The sequence below is a fragment of the Molossus molossus genome, unplaced genomic scaffold (genome assembly GCF_014108415.1).
Source record: "Molossus molossus isolate mMolMol1 unplaced genomic scaffold, mMolMol1.p scaffold_m16_p_9, whole genome shotgun sequence".
Lineage (NCBI taxonomy): Eukaryota > Metazoa > Chordata > Mammalia > Chiroptera > Molossidae > Molossus > Molossus molossus.
In genome coordinates, this window is record NW_023425403.1 from 48,733,680 (window position 1) to 48,752,598 (window position 18,919).

At 44.0% G+C, this 18,919-nt stretch overlaps 1 protein-coding gene across 1 annotated transcript in view; it reads left to right on the forward strand.

Moving 5' to 3' along the window:
* Window positions 1-18,919, forward strand: part of FARP1 (FERM, ARH/RhoGEF and pleckstrin domain protein 1) — a 300,320-nt gene that overhangs the window by 206,177 nt on the left and 75,224 nt on the right. Inside the window, exons 4-6 of the mRNA XM_036249925.1 lie at window positions 4,651-4,693; window positions 6,990-7,068; window positions 14,686-14,783. Coding sequence (XP_036105818.1) covers window positions 4,651-4,693; window positions 6,990-7,068; window positions 14,686-14,783 — 220 coding nt within the window. The remainder of the gene's footprint in view (window positions 1-4,650; window positions 4,694-6,989; window positions 7,069-14,685; window positions 14,784-18,919) is intronic.

An 18,919-nucleotide genomic window follows, 5' to 3' on the forward strand; every position in this document is an offset into this window, starting at 1 on the left:
GGGAAAGAAAGACTGTGGAGCTTGTGCCCTTTTAACTCATTTGGAACTTGTTTCTGTTCTGCTTGGGTTGAATGAACAAGTGATTTGTCTAAGTGATCTGACTCCGTTCAAATGCTTCCCAGTAGCCCTCCCTATGTATCAAACTTAAATGCTTCAACCCTATTTTTCTTCTTAAAAATGAAAGGAGCTCCTTCTAGCTCATCCATTAAAGTAGATTAAGTCCTGTGCATGCAAGACGTTCTCTCTGGGCTCTGCAGATATCCAGCCAACTGGAACCCGGAGAGGTTCTCGCAGGCCCCATGTTCTCACGGGCCAGCTTGGCTGTGATGTGACCGATGTCCTGTTCCGTCCCTGCTAGAGTTCTACCAGATGGGCTAATTCAGGCCAGTCTGATGTTTCTAGACCTGCATCTTCTAAAACCACATGCTCAGTTGGCTCAAATTGGTGCTTGTATTTGATACTTTCCACAGAAATGCCAAAAACAGAAGAGAGATGTTTTAAAACAGTGCGTAAAATTGGCAACTACGTTGCCAGAGCATGGTTTTGTCCTGAGGTGTTTGCACAGTGTAGGCGGGTTCTTGGCAGAATTGGCAATGGTGAATGATCTCAGGGGTGGTTCTCCCGAGGCGGTGGGGAGGCCGAAAGGGCACAGGGTGGCAGGTGCACGAGTGGGCGCACAGCAGCCCTGGGAATCCCTCTAGAATCCCCTCATTCACTCGGTGTCTCATGCAATATAACTATTTCGAATCTTCCTCCACTTGCTTCAATCTACCAACTCTCATTTTTTACAGGGGAAATAGAAGGCATCACAAAGGAACTTTCATATCTTCCCAGCACAGAAATATGAACGTGCTTCCATTTGTCATTAGCCTTTCTGTCTTTCTCCCTCCCCGCAATGGGGGAGCTCTTCTTTCTAGCCCCAGCCCTCTGTTTTAGAGCTGCCTTCTCAGGTCTTTAGGACATGTTATCTCTTCTTGCTCATAGTCTCAGGTCCCTTTTTGAAAGCAACCAGGACTTTCCTGTTAAAAACAAATAAACAGTGCCCTTATTTGTTTTTTTTTAACCCCCTGTACTCCTAGCCCTTGTCTTTCTCCTTCTTTATAACCAAGCTTCTTGAAAAAGCCCTTCATCAATTAAGAATTGATGGATAAGTTACAAAATAGACAAGGGGGTACAAAGTACAGCATAAGGAATGTACTCAATAATATTGCAATAAATATGTATGGTGCCAGGTGGGTACAGGAAATATCAAGGGAATCACTTTGCAAAGTATATGATTGTCTAACCATATTTATATATATGATTTTTTTTTAAAGAAAAAACCCTTCATCCTTCCTGCCTCTTCACTGCCCACCAGACTTTCAGACTCATCATCACTGAGTCAACTGACCAGCAGATGTTCTAGTTGTCATCTTATATGACCTTTCAACAGTTCTTGATACTCTTCCTCCTGGAGCACCGTCTTCCCGTGGCTTACACGACACAAATCTCTTCTGTTTTCTTCCCTTCCTCACCGCCCACCTGGCTGCCCCGTGGTGGAGGCATCATCAGTGCGCGTGCATTCCATCCTCTGGACTCGGGCGATCTCGTCCCCCATGGAGTCAGCGTGGTGGCAGCTTCCAAGTGGGAGATACCCTGCCCAGACCTCCTGAGCTCTGGACGAGTGTCCCACCATTTCCATACTGTCTTCCTCGTGGAATCCGAGGGCACCAGCCCACAGCAGAACTCTTGTTATTATTCTGGTCATTGTCTCTTTCCTCAGCTACCATATCCAGTCCATCAGTGAATCCCACTGGATTTCATCTCAGATTTGTCTTAAATGCCCCCACTGTCCCCCAGTTGTACTTCTGCCCTCCTGCTCCAGAACAACCATCCTCTGTCACCTGGACGATTGCAGCAGGTCAGCCTGCGTTCCCTCTGTCTGTTCTCACACTGCTGGACTAACGTCTCTAAAGTTCCCATCAGGTGGCATCAGCCCCATGCTTAAACCCTTCGCATTGTTCTTAGGATGAGGATGAAGAATCTTAATTTGGCTTCTGTGGATCTGACCCCTTCCTGAGCACCAGCCTTGCTCTGTAGGCATGTTGGTTTCCTTTCATCTCAGGCATCTAGACACGTGTTTTATCTGTTCTTCTTACTCTTTCCCCTTCAGATCTCAGCACAGTGTCATGTTCATGTCACATCTCTGGTTCCTTCTACCTCCACTTCTCCTTTGACTGGTCAGACTTCTCTATCCCTGACACTCTGAGGCCTCGGGCCTCTCCTTAATTTTTCATTCATTTGTCTCAGCTTCTTCATTTTTGTTGGGAAGGTTTTTTGATTCCTCTCTGTCTTCCTCACTTGACCATAAACTCCATGAAGTAGGGACCATGAGAGGTTTTCTCATTGAATTCCCAGTGCCTAGCATAAGGACACAGTCATATTTTGTTGAATTAATAAAAAAGTTTTAAGAATGGGGTTTAAGCCTTGGCTCAGTGGTTAGAGTGTCGGCTTGTGCACTGAAGGGTTTCGGGATGGATTTCTGGCCAAGGGCATGTACCTGGGTTGCAGGTTCGATTCCCAGCCCTGGTCGAGGTGTGCAATAGGCAACCAGTCAGTGTGTCTCTCTCACATCGATGTTTTTCTTTCTCTTCTCTCTCTCGTGTGCTCTCTCCCTCTCTCTCTTTCACTTTCTCCCCCCAAAAAAGTCAATGGAAAAATATCCTCGGGTGAAGATTAATATAAAATAAAATAAAAAAGAACAGAGTTTAAGTTCCAACTTTGGGCATCTTTCTCGGAATCTGTTTTCTTATCAAGTGAAGATACATTTGCCACCTCATCTTTCCTTTAGGGTTCTTAGGAGGAAAATAATATATCTGGCAAATGAAAAGTGCTGTTTTGAGTGATTATTCTCTCATTTTTAGGTTGAAGTTTATAGGTGTGACAGTAGAGATGATCCTAAATCAACTAATGCCACTATTCTTTTCTCTTATATGATAGTGATAAAGGATGAGGAATACAGAATGAGAGTTTCATTATGAAATTTTATTTATTTGAAAAGGTGATGGGGAAGTTTAATGTGAATAGGTAGGAACTTCATTTCTTTTCATTATGAGAATTCTTAGCACTTATTTAAGTTAATTTGGATTCTACAAAAAGCAGAAAACGAGAAATCACCCGAACCTCCCAAACATATTTTCCCACATTCATAAGTATTTATCAAGAACATAATTTTTAATTTATGCATGGTAATGTTGTATAGATGTATATACCATTTTACTTATTTATTTTAGGTTATTGTAAATTTTTTACTGTTGTAAAAAATGCTGATAGCATTCCTTGTACATAAATTGTTTTGTGCATAAATCTAATTTCCCAAAGTTGAATTACTGGATGAAAGAGTATATGCAGGAATACTTTTTAGGCTTTAGATAATTACTTCCTAATTAGTCTCCAGAAATGTACCAATCATCCACCGATAGAGATAGAGTAAGACAGCGTGTTATCTTGCTGTACCTTTGGGTGTTATAAATACACGCATGCACGTACATTGTAGTGCAAATTACTCCTGAATTTGAACGTTTTCTCATTAGCCATTGTCATTTTTCCTTTGTTAGTTAACTGTTGTTCTTTGCATAGTTTTGCGATGTTCTCTTTTTCAAAGTCACTTATAAAACCATTTTTACATTAAGCACATTAACCTTGTTTTTGTCATATATGTAAATATGAGCTTCAGTCAAACCCTTTTCAAACGGCCACAAATTCAAGGGCAGCTAGTCTCTCTCTGTCTCAGAAAATGTTGCCACTCAAACTGCATGCTAAGGCAAGTGTGTGTGAACAGAGTGCCCTTTGAAGTTGGGCAGGGCTTATGTCAGTCCTGGCTCTGCCACTCGGGAGCTGAGAGACCTGGGACTAAGTTATTGAGCCTCTCCAAGTCTCAGGTTTCTCTCTGGGGTAACAGGAATCCTTCTGGCCAAGGTAAATAGCTTCTGGTGCAGTGGTGGTATTCTATAAATAGTCACTCCCTTTCCGTAGTCCTCAAAGCTGTGCTCTCTGTACATACATGCACATACATGCATTTTGTTTCATTAAGGAGCATGCATAGCTCATTCAGCTCGTAGGCTGACATGCAGTCATAAACTAATATTTGTTGACTAGCTAACTGTGACCAAAGTACAAATGAGAGTAGAGAAATTCTTAGTTTACTGAGTCTAGGAGAGATTTAAAATTGAACCTTAGGGATAATATTAGCAAATTCAGATCTGTTCTATAAAAGTGGTAGACGAGCCCTGGCTGGTTTGGCTCAGCAATTAGAGCATCAGCCCGAGGACTAAGGGGTCTCAGGTTCAATTCTGGTCAAGGGCAAGCACCTGGGTTGCAGGTTCAATCCCTGGTCCCTGTCGGGGTCGTGCAGGAGGCAGTCAATCCATGTGTCTCTCTCACATCAATGTTTCTTCCCCCATCCCTTCCACTCTCTCCAAAAATCAAAGGAAAAAATATCCTCTGGTGAGGATTAACAACAACAACAAAAGTGGCAGATCATGTAAGATACGAAATTCTAGAGAAAAAGGGACAGCCTCAAGTATACAAATTTTATTTTAAACAGCTCCAAATAAAGTCTCAAAATACATTCTTTCATTGTGTCTCAATCTGTTCTTTTTTTCTTTGTAGGTGTGGCTGGATCTCTTAAAACCTATTGTCAAGCAGATTAGAAGTAAGTACATACTACATGTTTAACAGTGATGTTAAATACAGAGCCAGACCCCATGGCCTCGTCTCGACATTGGCTGTCCGGTGGCAGCAAGCACTTAGTGATACAGAGAGTTTTTCACCCCATGATTGCTTTCCGTCATCCACTAATCCACATACTAGTAAAATGTATGTTCTGCGATTTTAATATGTAATAATTTGGTAATCAAAACCTTGCTTAGAAAATCAAGCATCATTTTGATTACCAACTGAACCATGCTATTAAGACCAGAATAATTGAGCTTGCCTTGTGTGTGCTGTTCTTTCTTCCTGTCACGTTTGAAGGGGGAAGGTGGAGCCAGTTATTCATAAAATTGGTGTAAGGTTTTCTGCCCTGTCTCTTCAAAGCCTGTGAAATCGGAATGCAAGTGTGGTTTGGACAAATAAGGTGCATGTGTGTGTGTGTGTTTGAATTTCTGATGGCAAGCAGAACTGAAGGGAGTCTGGCTGGCATTTAGACCGTGTGTTGAAGAAAAGATTAAGGAGGGCCAAGGAGAGGAGAAAGGAAAGATAACACTTGGGTTTTTTCTCCCTTCTCATCAGGCTTCAGCACTGGACCTTCCTCCCCTCTCTCTGCTTTAAGGTCAAGTTCAGAGCCAAACTCTGTTCTCTCAAAGTCATGGGCAGAGTCTGAGGATGGTGACAAAACTGTGTTTCTTTAGCTGAGCCTGCAGCACACACTCCCTTGTGGGATCGCTTTTCTGCCTAAGAAACCCCACCGAGCTCCTGACAGCAGTTTATGTGCATGTAATAAACAGGCCCTATGCAATTGAAATTGATTGAGCTGTCATTTAAATTAAGCAATTATTGATGCTAAAAATGAAATAGTCATTGTTTGTTTAACGTTTATGGGTGGTTGGCCAGTGACCAAGTGGGGTTTGGGGAGATACATGACAGAGAGAAGCCCCCAGGCCTGGTCGGGGGGGTTACAGAGTCTAGAGTCTAGAATGATGACGTCCCTGCAAAGACTAGTGACAGGAACTGCTGGTGGTGGAAAGGACTCTCTTAGCACATTAGCAAATGCAGACGAAGACATCTCCGCGTGCTGTGACAAAGCGGTCGTTTTTACTTGGTGCTAGCATCTACTTCACCTCAGGTTCTCTAAGGCTCCAAGTACCCTCATTTAATTCCCTTGTCTGTGAAAATAACTGAGAGGAAGTAGCTATTGTTACTTTGTGACCCAGAATTGACGTGAGGATTTTTGTTAATTTTTAGCCTGATTGGGGAAAAGCACAGTTTCTTGGCTTCAGTATTTCTGTGCCTTGTGTTCTTCCTCCTAACTTTGTGTATATTGGCGACATCTTCGCCTTATGATATGTCATTTTCGTTTTTTTCCTAAACTTGAATGTGCTCGCATGGAAATCATGATACAACATCTATTTTTGGTATAGTGAAAGGTAGAGCAAGGAGATATTTTCTGCTTTTGTACAAGACTTGAAATTAGGATTTCATTATAGTGCCTTGTATTTCATAGAACATAAAACTCTTCTTCCAGACGGCAGAACCTGTATGGTTGCCTTTATGTTGTAGCTTATACATCAGACAAACTCTGACTCAGATTACAGGTTATTATTCCATCATCTGTTTTTTCTGTTTAAATTCTGAAAACAAAATGTATCCATCTCCTTCAGAATCTCTCCCTGACCACCCCCTCCCAACTTCTGATTTTGTCTGAACTCCTTGAAAAGATGGTTTATAAGATCCTCAAAAGGCTGTGGCCGACTTGGCAGGCGCAGGGCCTCTCCTGTCCAGGTTTCTCTCCAGATCTCAGGAGAGCAACTGGCATATAGGTGCTAGATACGTGTTTGATGCACACGTTAGCAGCTCCACCTTGTAGATAGTTAAAAACACTAAATTACGTGATTTACGTTTTCATTAACTACTTTTAAAATGATCTAAAACTGGTACTTGGGACTAAAGCAGCTAATTCGACAAATTTTTGTGGCGAGGTGCCCTTTAAACCTGAGTACAATTGAAGTCTCCAGAGAAAAAGTTTAATACCTCCGTGTAATACCTTTGCTGAGTTTACAAACAAAAACAAAGAACAGGTATCTGTTTCCCCACAGTGTGAAAATGTGATTTGGTAACCGAACTTAACCAGTTGTTCAGTGATTTGGGTGTTGGCAGGTGTACTCTTGGCCACTTGGAATGAGACTCATTATTTGGGATATAATATACCCACAAATATCTTTTTTGTTAATTGCATTTGAAACAGAAATCAATAACTGCTTTACTACCTTTTTTTTCTTCTTCTTCTTTAGGGCCAAAGCATGTTGTTGTTAGGTTTGTGGTGAAATTCTTTCCACCTGACCACACACAACTCCAAGAAGAACTCACGAGGTTAGTGGTTTGGCTGTTTATATTGCTGTGGGGTGCCGAGGAGAAGAGAAAGTTAATGTTCTAAGTCACTGTGATAACATTTTCTCAATGTCTACTTAACCAGCATCCACTCTGTGCTTAACAGTTGAACTCCCTCTCTTCCAGTTATGCTTACAAACTTGGGGTGTAAGAAAGTACCACGTTTTCCCCAAAGCCTGGTTTCTGCGCGTGACCTTAGCCAAAGGGCAGAGCAGTGATGAGTCTGGTTTCTTTAAGGCTGTGATATGAAGTGGGTTGGACTTACCCTGTTACTGCCATATTTTCCCTCTTTATCTGTCGCCTCACAAGATGGTTTTGGAAAATGAATCTCCCCTGTGAAACCATGTTAACTCTGAGCTTCTCTTAATTGTTCTCATGGGAGGGTGGACATGAGCTGGAGGTCAGGTGCTTTGGCAGCTTGGCCAAGTGGGAGAGGCGTGAGCATCTGGTCAGTCCTGCCTTTGATAGCTGTGTGACTGGCCAGTTACTTGTTCCTCCTGCACCCGTCTCAGTTCCTCTGTGTCATTGTGACTGTAAGGCTGGCTTGGCCATGGTTGTTCTGAGGATTAGCTCTTACACACAGAATCCCTGGAACCCAGGAGGGACACTGTGAATGATCACCATCACCATTGTCACCGCCATCACTACTTCAGCTTATTTTCTAATTTGTGGCAAGACACATGGGTTTCTAAAAGAGATCAGCCTGGCCGGTGTGGCTCAGTGGTTGAGCATCAACCCTTGCCACAAGAGGTTGCCAGTTTGATTCCCGGTCAGGGCACAAGCCTGGGTTGTGGGTCTGACCCCAGTGTAGGGCATGCCGGGGGCCCCCAGTTGATGTTCTGTCATCGATGTTTCGATCTCTCTCTCCCTCTTCTTCCTGTTTCTAAAATCAATAAAGAAAAAAAAAAAACTAAAAGAGATCAGAGCCCAGTAGGAACATGTGAGGACAACATGTGCCCTCTGAGGATTCTCGTCTGTCCAGCCAGATTCTTGCCACACTGCCCCTCAAGCCACACTGCCCCTCAGGCCACACTGCCCCTCAAGCCATAGCTGTTTCAGACCAAGGCTGTCTCATATTTCTCACTCTCTCGTCCCTGGTACAGAGCACAGTGTTTGGGTGGTTGACCATCATTTATGAAAGGGATGGAGACATTCGGTCAGAAGTATTTATGAAGTGTGTACACTGTGCCCTAGCATTACTCGGGGCCCTGGGGATGGAGTAGTGGAAAGACAAGCCTGACTCTCATGGGAACACACAAAATGATTACATAAACAAGAAAAACATCAGGTAATGGTAAGGGCTCTTTAGGTCACTGAGGTAGGATGATGCTGTAGAAGGTGAGGGGTGACGATGTTAGGTTGGTTGGGGTGCCTCGCTGAAAGGAGGGTCTGTCAGTCATTTTCAGAGGGAGCGCTTTCGAGGTGGGCAGTGCCCAGGGCAGGAACAAGTGACAGTGTCCATCATAAAAGTGTGCAGGCACGAACGGCGAGGGCAAAGTGCAGTGAGGTGGGACCGACGCCGAATGTACGGACGGTTGAAAGACGAATTGCCAGGGGATGTTGCGGGGAGGATAACAGTGGGAGCCATCGCCGTCGTCCAGGCCGAGATGATGGCAGCAGAGAGGTGGTGGGCGTGGGAGTCGGAGTGGAGACAGGTGGCTGCATCTGCAGTACTTGCTGGAGGTGGGGTCGATCCATCTTGGTGACGGGTTGGGGATGGAGTCTGAGGGACAGAGGGGATGCTCAGGTCTGACTGAAGCCACTGGCTGGGTGGTGGTGGTGGTGACTAACGTGGGAGTGGGTGGAGGGAAGTGGAAGATTGGGGAGGGGAAGAGAGCAAGAGTTTGCTTCTGCAAGGCTGCATCTGGGATTCCTACTCGACCTTACGTGGATGCTTCAGGAAGGGCATTGTGGATTTCAGCAGTTGCCTCCTGCATGCACCCCAACCGTGGCCGGGGATGGAACCTACAACCCAGGTACATGCCTTGACCAGGAATCTAACCTGAAACCCTTCGGTGCGAGGGCCGACGCTCTAACCACTGTGCCACACCCACCATCAGGGCACCGTGTGCTTTCTGAACAAGTCACCACAACTTGTTTGCCTCCACTCTCAGTCCTCAAATCCATGACGCGGTGAGAGGCCGCTAGGAACTGCAGAGGCACCGGCCTTCTGGGGCCTGTCCACGGTCTGCCAGAACGCTCGCGTGGAGGAGAGGCAGCTGGGGCTACGCCTCCTGCACAAGGCGAGGGGCCGATGACAAGTCTTCGTGGGGAATCATGGGGGCTACTGTGTCTCATTTTCGGGGACCGGCCTTCCTGTCGTGGGGACGTGCATCACTCCAAGCCTAGTATATTGAAATAAATCTAGGGCAAGTCCAGCTGTTGGTCAGCAGGTCCTGCCTCCCACTGGGCCTCTCTCCTGCTTCGGAAACTGGCAGCATAGATCCCTTTTCCCGCTTTTTCTCCCTATTCCATTTGGCAGTGAGTTTTGTACCTTATCAGTTTTTATGGCTCACTGCCTTCAGAGGTTTGTAGTTTTCCACCATTCGGGGCCTCGCTGTAACATTGCATACAGCGTTACCCTCGGGCCGAGTGTGCCTGGTGCCGTGCCAGCTGCTCCGGCCGGGCTGGCAGCTCCCTCACGCTGCACACCCAGCGGCGGGCAGCAGGTTCGGGTTTTGTTTTCTGGCTCTCAGGGTTCACCGACATTTTACAGACCGTTCTTGAAGAGACACTTCTTTGGGCTCAAGGGTGAATAAAATTGATATGAAACTTAGAAGCAGCTCCCCTCACTTTCCACCTTTTCACAAGGTGTAACATGAAGAGGACCTCGCCGATCCAAGGTGCTCACTCCCACACTCTTAGGCAAACACTGAACAGTGTGGCCATTGAGGTCCAGGGACCTTTCTGCAGCAGATGGCAAGTGAGGGAGGACTTAGAAGGTCTGCACGGACAGGGCTGATTTAGGGGAGGGACGGGTGGAGAAGAGCAAGATGGACAGACGGGCCTGGCTCTCCAGTTGGGCTGCCTCTCAGTGACTCTGACCCGGGGTTAATTCTTTGGGGCTCCAGGAACAGCTTTCAGCTTCCCATGGGTGTAGATGGAAGATTACACTGCACTTGGCCGTTAAACAGGAAGCTGAAATCTGTCTATTGATCTAACTGCATTTTCGGTGAAACTCGGTCCTATTGACAGGAGAGAAGCACCAACTCTCGGGTGCATGTTTGAAAAGCGAGGGCGAGCTCTTTGGAAAGGATGTCGCTGGGCTTTCTCATTGCCGAGCTCTGAGTCACTTTTCCGGCGCCAACGCGTTTAGGCACACTTCTGTCACTTTGCCGGTGCCGACACGTTTAGGCACACTTCTGTCACTTTGCCGGTGCCGACACGTTTAGGCACACTTCTGTCACTTTGCCGGTGCCGGCGTGTTTAGGCACACTTCTGTCACTTTGCCGGTGCCGGCGTGTTTAGGCACACTTGTGTCACTTTGCCGGTGCCGGCGTGTTTAGGCACACTTGTGTCACTTTGCCGGGTGCCGACGCGGGTAGGCACACTGCTCTCTGGCCCCCATCGCCAGCCACATCTACTTTCTGCTCGGCAGCGTTCGTACAGGGGAGAGACCCCATCGGAACTTGCTGCAGTGCAGGGTCTGCTGAAGCGTGTCTCCTTCGGCTGCCAGAGAAATTGGACATGACACTGAGGAAGAAAAGAGCAGACCTCCCAGTGGAGTGAATGAAAGTAGACGTGTAAAAGCGGGCAGCGGTGGGGGTGATTGGCAACTCCTGCCGTCCCAGGGAGTGAAGCCCCTCGGACTGTTTCCGCCAGTCATCTTCCCCCTCACATCCTCCCAAGGAGAGTCGATTCCCTTTTGAGTTCTTTGAGTGATTCCCTTGCGTTTACCAGTTAAATTTTAGTTAGTGCCTGCTGGGCACATCTTAGGCTTTAGCTCTTGTGAAGTTGGACGGAAGGTATTGCTGAGTCTCCAGAGTCAGCATTGCAGCCGGCGTGCTCGGCTTACAGCTGTCATCGAGAGGTCAGTGCCCGGGAAGGTCCTTCTCCTCTTACAAGGGCCGTAGGGCAGGAGTCAGCATACTTCGGGTGACAATTTCTTCTGCAGTCTTCGGCGCGTCACCTGTGCTCTGACCAGACACGTGACCTCTCAGGACCCGCTGCCATCCCTCAGCCCACCCGAGACTGGGACCAGAGGCCCCCAGAGCCTGTCGCTCTCAGTCCATTCCCCTGAACACAGGACCCCATGTTGGAACTCGAGATGGTAAAATGTTCAGAATGTAACGTTTGTAAAACCTAAAGCCCTCCTGCTTATTTTTAAATTAACCATATATGTCTCTGGGTCGGTTTTGTTCATCAGCTTATTTTGTTCATTTTATTCCACAAATAAGTGAGATGATGGGGTACTTGTCTTTCTCTGACTGCTTTATTTCACTTAGCATAATACTCTCCAGGTCCCTCCGTGTCATCTCAAAGATGAAGAGATCTTTCTTTCTTACAGCTGCGTAGTATTCCATTGTGTACATGTACCACAGACATGGAAGTGGGGTTCAGACTGACAAACTTCAGAAGAGGGGGTGGGGGGAAATAAACCAAAGAACATATATATATAAGCATAACCAGTGGACATAGACAACAATGGTGGGGGGGACGGGAGGAGGGTGTCAATGGGGAAAAAGGAGAAACATCTGTAACAAAAATTAATTAAATAAAATTAAAAATAACAAATGAGGCGAAAGGCAATGCTTAAACTTAAAAGAAAAACTCTTTCACGGGGAATTCTATGTCCAGTGAAAACAACCTTCAAAGTGAGGACAAAATAAAGAGATTTCCAGATGAAAAGAAGTAAATAAATAAAATTAACCATATATATAGGTGAGAATTGAAGTCTGTAGCTCTAAGAAGTATTGGGTTCGAAAGACAATAACCACTACCTAATACAGAAAGATGGTTTATACTGTTTCTTTTCATATAAACCTATATGTTGATGTATGTTTTTTTATATTCAGTGCTCTTCTTCCCTTGAACTTCCTGAGAGAGAGAGAAGGAGGTGGGGGGTGGGGGGGGAGAACTTGAGAACATAAATAAACATTAGGAGGGTTGGATAAATAAAGGTCAACTGTTAACTGGCAGATCTAAGGGTGATTTAGTTTAGTTTAGTTTTGTTTTTGATGGTTACAGAATTGCTCCTTGTTTTTTAGTTCTTAATGGAACTTTCTAAATGACTTAAAGGGGATTAGTATTTATTTTATTTTAAAAGTTGCTAACATTCATTGAGTGTTTTTATTCTAGTCACTGTGCTTTCCATGTATTATTCATGGAAACCTGTGGTTGGTCTTGTTAAAGCCTCTTTTAAAAAAGTTAAAAATAACCTTTTGTTATTACAAGAGTAATCAATGTACGGTGTAGAAAGTTAGAATATACAGATAAACAAGACTAAGAAGATAAAAATACTATATTCCTGTTGCCCAGGGATGACCATTGTTAACATATCAGTGTAACATCTTTTCTGATTTTTTTCTATGCACATAAGTGTATTTTTCATCTCACCTAATACCCTGGCCATACTCAAATTTCCCCATTTGTCCCCCAAATGCCATTTATATCTGTTTATTCTAAAAGGAAATTCACTGAAGGACTACATATTGCATCTGGTTATCATGTCTTTGGACCTCTTTTAATCTAGCAGAGTCCCTCCCTCATTTTTTGCCTCAAGATACCATCTTGGTAGAGAAACTGGTGCTACAGAGTATCTTACCTCTTGCATTTGTCTGATTGCTTCCTTGTGCTATTTAGTTTATTCCTCTAGCCTCTGTATTTCCTGAAAACTGTAAGTTAGTTCTAAAGACTTGACAGATACAAGTTAAACATTTTTGGCTAGAATTCATCCTAAGTAATGTTGTGTGCCTCTATGTCATGAATGGCATCAAAGATTGGTCATGAGGGTGGTGACATTCTGATCTTTCCATTATGAAGCAAGGTCATGTTACTTCGTCTCTATGCAAATGTCCAAGTTTCTAAATGGTTTTTACACCAATTAACAGTCCTTGCCAGAGTCGGTGATTTCTTTAGAGGTCGTAGAATAATGCCCTGGCTGGTTTGGCTCAGTACTTAGAGTGTCAGCCTGTGGACCAAATAGTTGCAGATTCAATTCCGGTCAAGGGCATATACCTTGATTGCAGTTCAATCCTGGGCTCTGGTTGGGGTCATGGCAGAGGCAACCAATCGATGCATCTCCCTCACTTCAATGTTTTTTCCTCTTTCTCTCTCTGTCTCCCTCCCTCCCACTCTATCTGAAAATCATTGGAAAAATATCCTTGGGTGAGGATTAAAAAAATAGAGGTTGTAAAATAAGGATCTTTTCATTGTGTTATTCCTGCTTCATCATTAGTTAGCAGCCTTCTTCTTAAGGTAAAACTTTGCCTCATCCACTGGGCTATCCATATATCCTGAAGTACCCTTCCCACGGGAGAGGCAGAGTACATGACCATTTTTTTGCCTTAGGTTACCAATTTTTGAATAAAGTATTGCTTTAATAGTCTCCTTAAGTTGGTGAAATGTTCATTTTTTTCCTGTTCTCTCTTTTTTTTTAGTATCATTATCTGAACTCTTGAATTTTCATTAAATCCATGTGTTTCCATTCACTTTAATTATTCGTCTTGCTACTCAAGCTGTTGCCACTGTGGCCAGTGGATGCCCCTTCAATGCAAAACATTGATTTTGGGCAGCGACCTTGCTCTCTGGCGTAACTAGATATCCCACGCTCGCTTTGCACCGCTCCCTACCCCACACCTGGAATCTACCATTTCCCTGCACCCTTCCAGTGAGTGATTGGGTGAGAGCCAGAATTTGGTTGCCAAGGGTTGCTTCTGCGAAGACCCTGTTTCTTGGCAGTGGGCAAAATGAACTAAATATCTTTTCTACAAATGTATGAGTTTGTACTGATATTTTCAAATCAACTTAACATCTACTGTTTTTTCTTAATTTCTTCAATTTTTAATATCTCTTTTCTCTTTCACCAAAAGTGTTTTTACTTGCTTTATCCTATAATATAAAGAAAAGAATTTTAAAATAAGTTGTCTTTTACCCCTCTGGGAGCTGAGGCTTATGAAATTAGCCAAGTGAATATTGCACCACAAAAAAAGATACCCTGTCTTTCTGTTTTCTGTTGGCAAAGCTCCTACTAACCACAACAAACTACTGCTGTTGCCTGAGCCATAAAGCCATTTTTTAATATATCTGATCTATGAAAAATTTTTAAATGTTTGCTTTACCTTGCAAAAATATACAGGGTGGTAAGTTATGATCTTATATTTTTATCTCTGTTATCTCTTTATATAAAATGAAGCTATTACTCATTGTGAGAAGAGATTACAGCCCATGTCTCCTGGACTTTCAGGGAGCTGTGAGTATTTAGATGGCAGTCAGTGGCACCAGAAATTCATTCCAGCCCTGCAGACCCTCATTTCCTTGGTTTATGTACCTTGTTTAAGTGGCTCACTGTGTGGACAGGTTGCCGGGGTGAGCCTGACACAACACCGATGCTGACCCCCCATCTCTGTGTTTACGACACCCATGTCTCTCTGTTCGCAGGTACCTGTTTGCTCTGCAGGTGAAGCAGGACCTGGCTCAGGGCAGGCTGACGTGCAATGACACCAGCGCTGCCCTCTTGATCTCGCACATTGTCCAATGTAAGTTCTGTTGGTTTCCTCTAGGAATCATGTTGGAAATAACACAGCGATCTGATTGACTGGGAGGAAAAATCAGGTCCACTAAAAGCAGTAATGATGTCTTCATGTTCTTTTGCTTGTGAGTGGAAAACAGTACTCCTCATTTCACTTCGTGTGGGTATCCCCCAAACATTGACCCAGGAATTGTGTGTTCTGGTGTTTGCCCTTTTCAAGGCCTAGTGCAATTGTTGACATCTCAGTTATCTCAAAGGAGAAGGTCAGAGGGACGGGGGCTGAGTAGACTCAACTTGTGCTGCCCTTTATCACTGACTAAGGCACTCAGCTGTGAGACAAAGCTGTCAAAGATTTCACTTCTTGTGTTCTGCTTGCTAGAGTTCAGGACACATGAAGCTGGACTGGAACCTAGTGATGCTTGAAAGGAAATATGTTAACTTTCTCAATCTAGACAAAAGATAATTAGATTGTACTCATCGTAAGGTTTATTAACAACCCACCTGAGCATTTATTTCCTCTTGGCCAAGGCATAAATTACTTGGAATACACATGGTATTTCAGGAAGGTAATTATGTGTATAGATGATGCTCAATATATATAAGCACTAGTAAAAAAAATACTGTGCTATCATTTAAAATTTTCCATTGTATATAAAGTAGGTCCCATATAATCAGCCCCATTCTCTTTCAGTGACTGCCCAGTGAGTATGACTTCCAGGTTTATAGGAAATGTCACTCCTAGTGATCAACAGATTACTGAATTACCAAGTTATCTTAGTCTAATATGATCAGGTGTTTCTGTTGATCTTCCTTCCTTTCTTCCATCTTTCCTTATTTTTGGTGGTGGTGGGGTGGTCTGTGGCATTATTGAATATCTACTAGACTTAGTAGAGAGATGTTTTCTTACCAATTTGAAAAACTAATGTGAGAAGAAACAAAAAATGGGTATCCTTTATTAAAACTTACTCCATCCTAGCACTATGTATAGTATCTCATTTAATTATCATAACAACTCTGTGAGATCAGTACTTTTATTATCCCTGTTTTTTTTACAAACGAGGAAGCTTTGGCATAGAAAGTTACATAGCATCTGCCTTTTGTGTCTGGTTTTCCTTCTTCTTACGACTGTGGAGAGGGGAGGGCTTTGAATCAGGCAGACCTGGTTTCTGTTAGTTGATTGATGACCCTGGCATGTTACTAACCACAGGCCCCATAGTTTTTTTTGAACATGAAAATAAGAAAACTCTTCCATAAGGCTGTGAAAATTAAATGATAACACAAATACCCAATACGTGTTAAGTGTTCGGTAAACATATTCTCCTTTCTTTTAAAAAAAATTGTTTTTTCTTTATTGATTTTTAGAGGGAGAGGGAGATAGAAACATCAATGAGCAGGAACATCGCTTGGCCACCTCCTGCATGCCCCCCACTGGGGATTTGGCCCACAACCTGGGCATGTGCCCTGACTGGGAATCTTGGTGCATGGGTCGATGCTCAACCACTGAGCCACACCAGCCGGGCATATTCTCCTTTCTTTACTTTATTCACCAGCAACCCTCCCTTTCCAAACAATGAAAAATTTTTAAATGAAGCTTTGTTATTGGAGTAGTAACTAGTCTTGTGGCTGTTTCTTCCTCCTATGTTTCTTCCTTTTTACAGTGTGTTAACACAATAGGTCCCACTCACCTCATGGGAAGTGGAGGTTCATGGCACTCAGAAAACCATGTGCTTCATTTGATGGGCCCTCTTTCCTAGACACCAGCAAGGAGCTCAAAATTCCCTGAGAATCTTGAGTTCTCCAGAGAGAATGAAAGAGATAGGTTCAAAGGTATGCCTGCTATTTGTATACTATTTATTCATTGAGGGGGCGCACAGTACTTTTATAATCTTCTGATATTTTTTAGCCCCATTTCTGCCATTATAAGCATCCCCTGCACTTAGTCACGAAAGGAGGACTTCCACAATCCTCTGTGACTAGTGTGTTGATTAAACTTATTGATAATTATTTACATTATCTACTAGGAACGAGGGGTCAGCTCAGCTCCCTTTCACAAAAGCTACATTAATGCTGATGGGAAATTATCTCAAGTGAGCTATATGTGTATCTCATGTATCTAGATACACAATCTAAGTTTTAAAAAAAGTTTCCTCTCTTATTTGAACTCATGGAGTTGTCTTTCAGATAGTCTGTATTTTTTCATTTTGTTTCTCTGTCACGGGCCTTATATAGCCCTTGCAATAGTTACAGTTTTTAATTTTCTTTAATTCACGATGAATCAGTTGAGTAGGACAAGCTAATGAAGAATCAATCGCTAGATAGCCATGATGTTTAGAATTCCACTTGGGTAGCTTGGAAGCATGGCAGGGCTGCATTTTCAAGTCGTGTGTGTGTGTCCATGGAAAAGATTACGCGTGGCAGATGGGTCTGTCTAAGCCTATCCTCATGAGGTTTCATTTAGTAAAATCACAGGTTTGGTGGTCTTGTCCCTACTTTTTGCCGTGAGTAGACTGCTTTGGATTTTAGTATATGCATAAGCTACTAGGGCATCTTGACATAAAAAATAATAAGTCATTTCTTGAATATTTGTCAGCTTTCAAACTCTTCATATATAAGGAGGGCCTATTTTAGTATTTCATAGAAGAGAACATGGAGAAGGAAATGAATTTCATAGTTGTGTACTGCCGTTGCATTGGGTGGGCAGTGATAGGCAAGGGGTTAAAAAAAAAGACAGTTAGGTGTATTGACCCTGATGCCAAAGGAAAAACTGGCATGATTAACTCTTCTGTGACACTGAATTGGGGAGAAGAGTGTGTTACAAAATCCATATGCGTTAAGGAGCCCAAACTCACAGCTCACAAGAAATGAGGATTTCGGTGAGTCTCCCATATGCAGTCAGTCTTCTGTACTTGCAAATTCACCTCTTCGATAAAAGTTATTTGAAACCCCAGGTCAGTACTTGTGGTGCTTTCTGGTCATTTGCAGACATGCACAGGACAGTGCAAAGTCTGAGTCGTCCCGGCACACGTTCAGCTGAGCCAGAAAGAGCCGGTGCCCTGCCTCCTGTTTCAGCTCACACCATAAACAAGGCTGCTTTAGCGGTGTGTTTAGTCCACGCTTTTGCATGTTTGAGCTTTCTGTTGGTGATACCCCTTTTTCAGTGGTCCCCCAGTGTCCCGTTGAGCAGGAAGGCTGCGGGTGCCTGTGGAGAGAGCATGCGTACGAGTCAGATGGGCCATGTCCAGCATGAGGGATGGTGCTGTGGGCCACAAGTCCAATGTTGATGAATTGATAATGCGTATAAAACATGATGTCTTTCAACAGAAACACACATAAAACAAGGTCAGTTGACAAAAATGTCATTGCAGAGGTCTCACAGGACCCTAACCCTGTATTTCCCCTGAGAGCAGTGATTGGTATTTGCTAATTCAGTGTTCATGTGGTCTTCATAGAACATAACTACAGTGAAGAATGAGAATGAACTGTACTTTCTTGAGGCCAGACAGAAGTTAGCGCCACCAACATCAAGGCAGCCAGCAAGGATGGCAGTATGGCCAGAGAGGGCCCCCCACTTCTGCACCGTGTTCTGTGATGGAAGGTGGCAATTTATCTAGGGAGGCAAAGTTTAGTCTAGAAAGGGCAGTTAGGATATCGTGTTATTGATATGTGATAGTAGCAGGTAGTGAGAGATGGATTCTCTTAGCTGGTGCCAGGTGAGTTGGCACTGTTTTTTTTTAATCCTCACCTGAGGAAATTTTTCTATTTATCTTCAGATAGAGTGGGAGTGAGGGGGGTGGAGAGAGAGTGAGAGGAAAAGAGAGAGAAACATCGATGTGAGAGGGACACATCGACTGGTTGCCTCCTGCACAACCCGGACCAGGGCTGGAGACGAACCACTACCGAGGTACATGCCCTTGACCAGAATCGAACCTGCGACTCTTTGGTCCACAGGCCAGTGCTTTAAATGCTGAGCCAAACTGGCCAGGGTGAGTTGGCACTGTTTCATGCAGAGAAAATAGTCCCAGTGGGTGAGATTTATGGTAAAGTATGGGCAGTATCCTTCAGGAGTTCTGGTGGGGCCCTGGCTGACCTGTGACAAACCGCTCCGCACGACAAAAGGGAAGGTAGGTTTCATAGCCCCAGTTC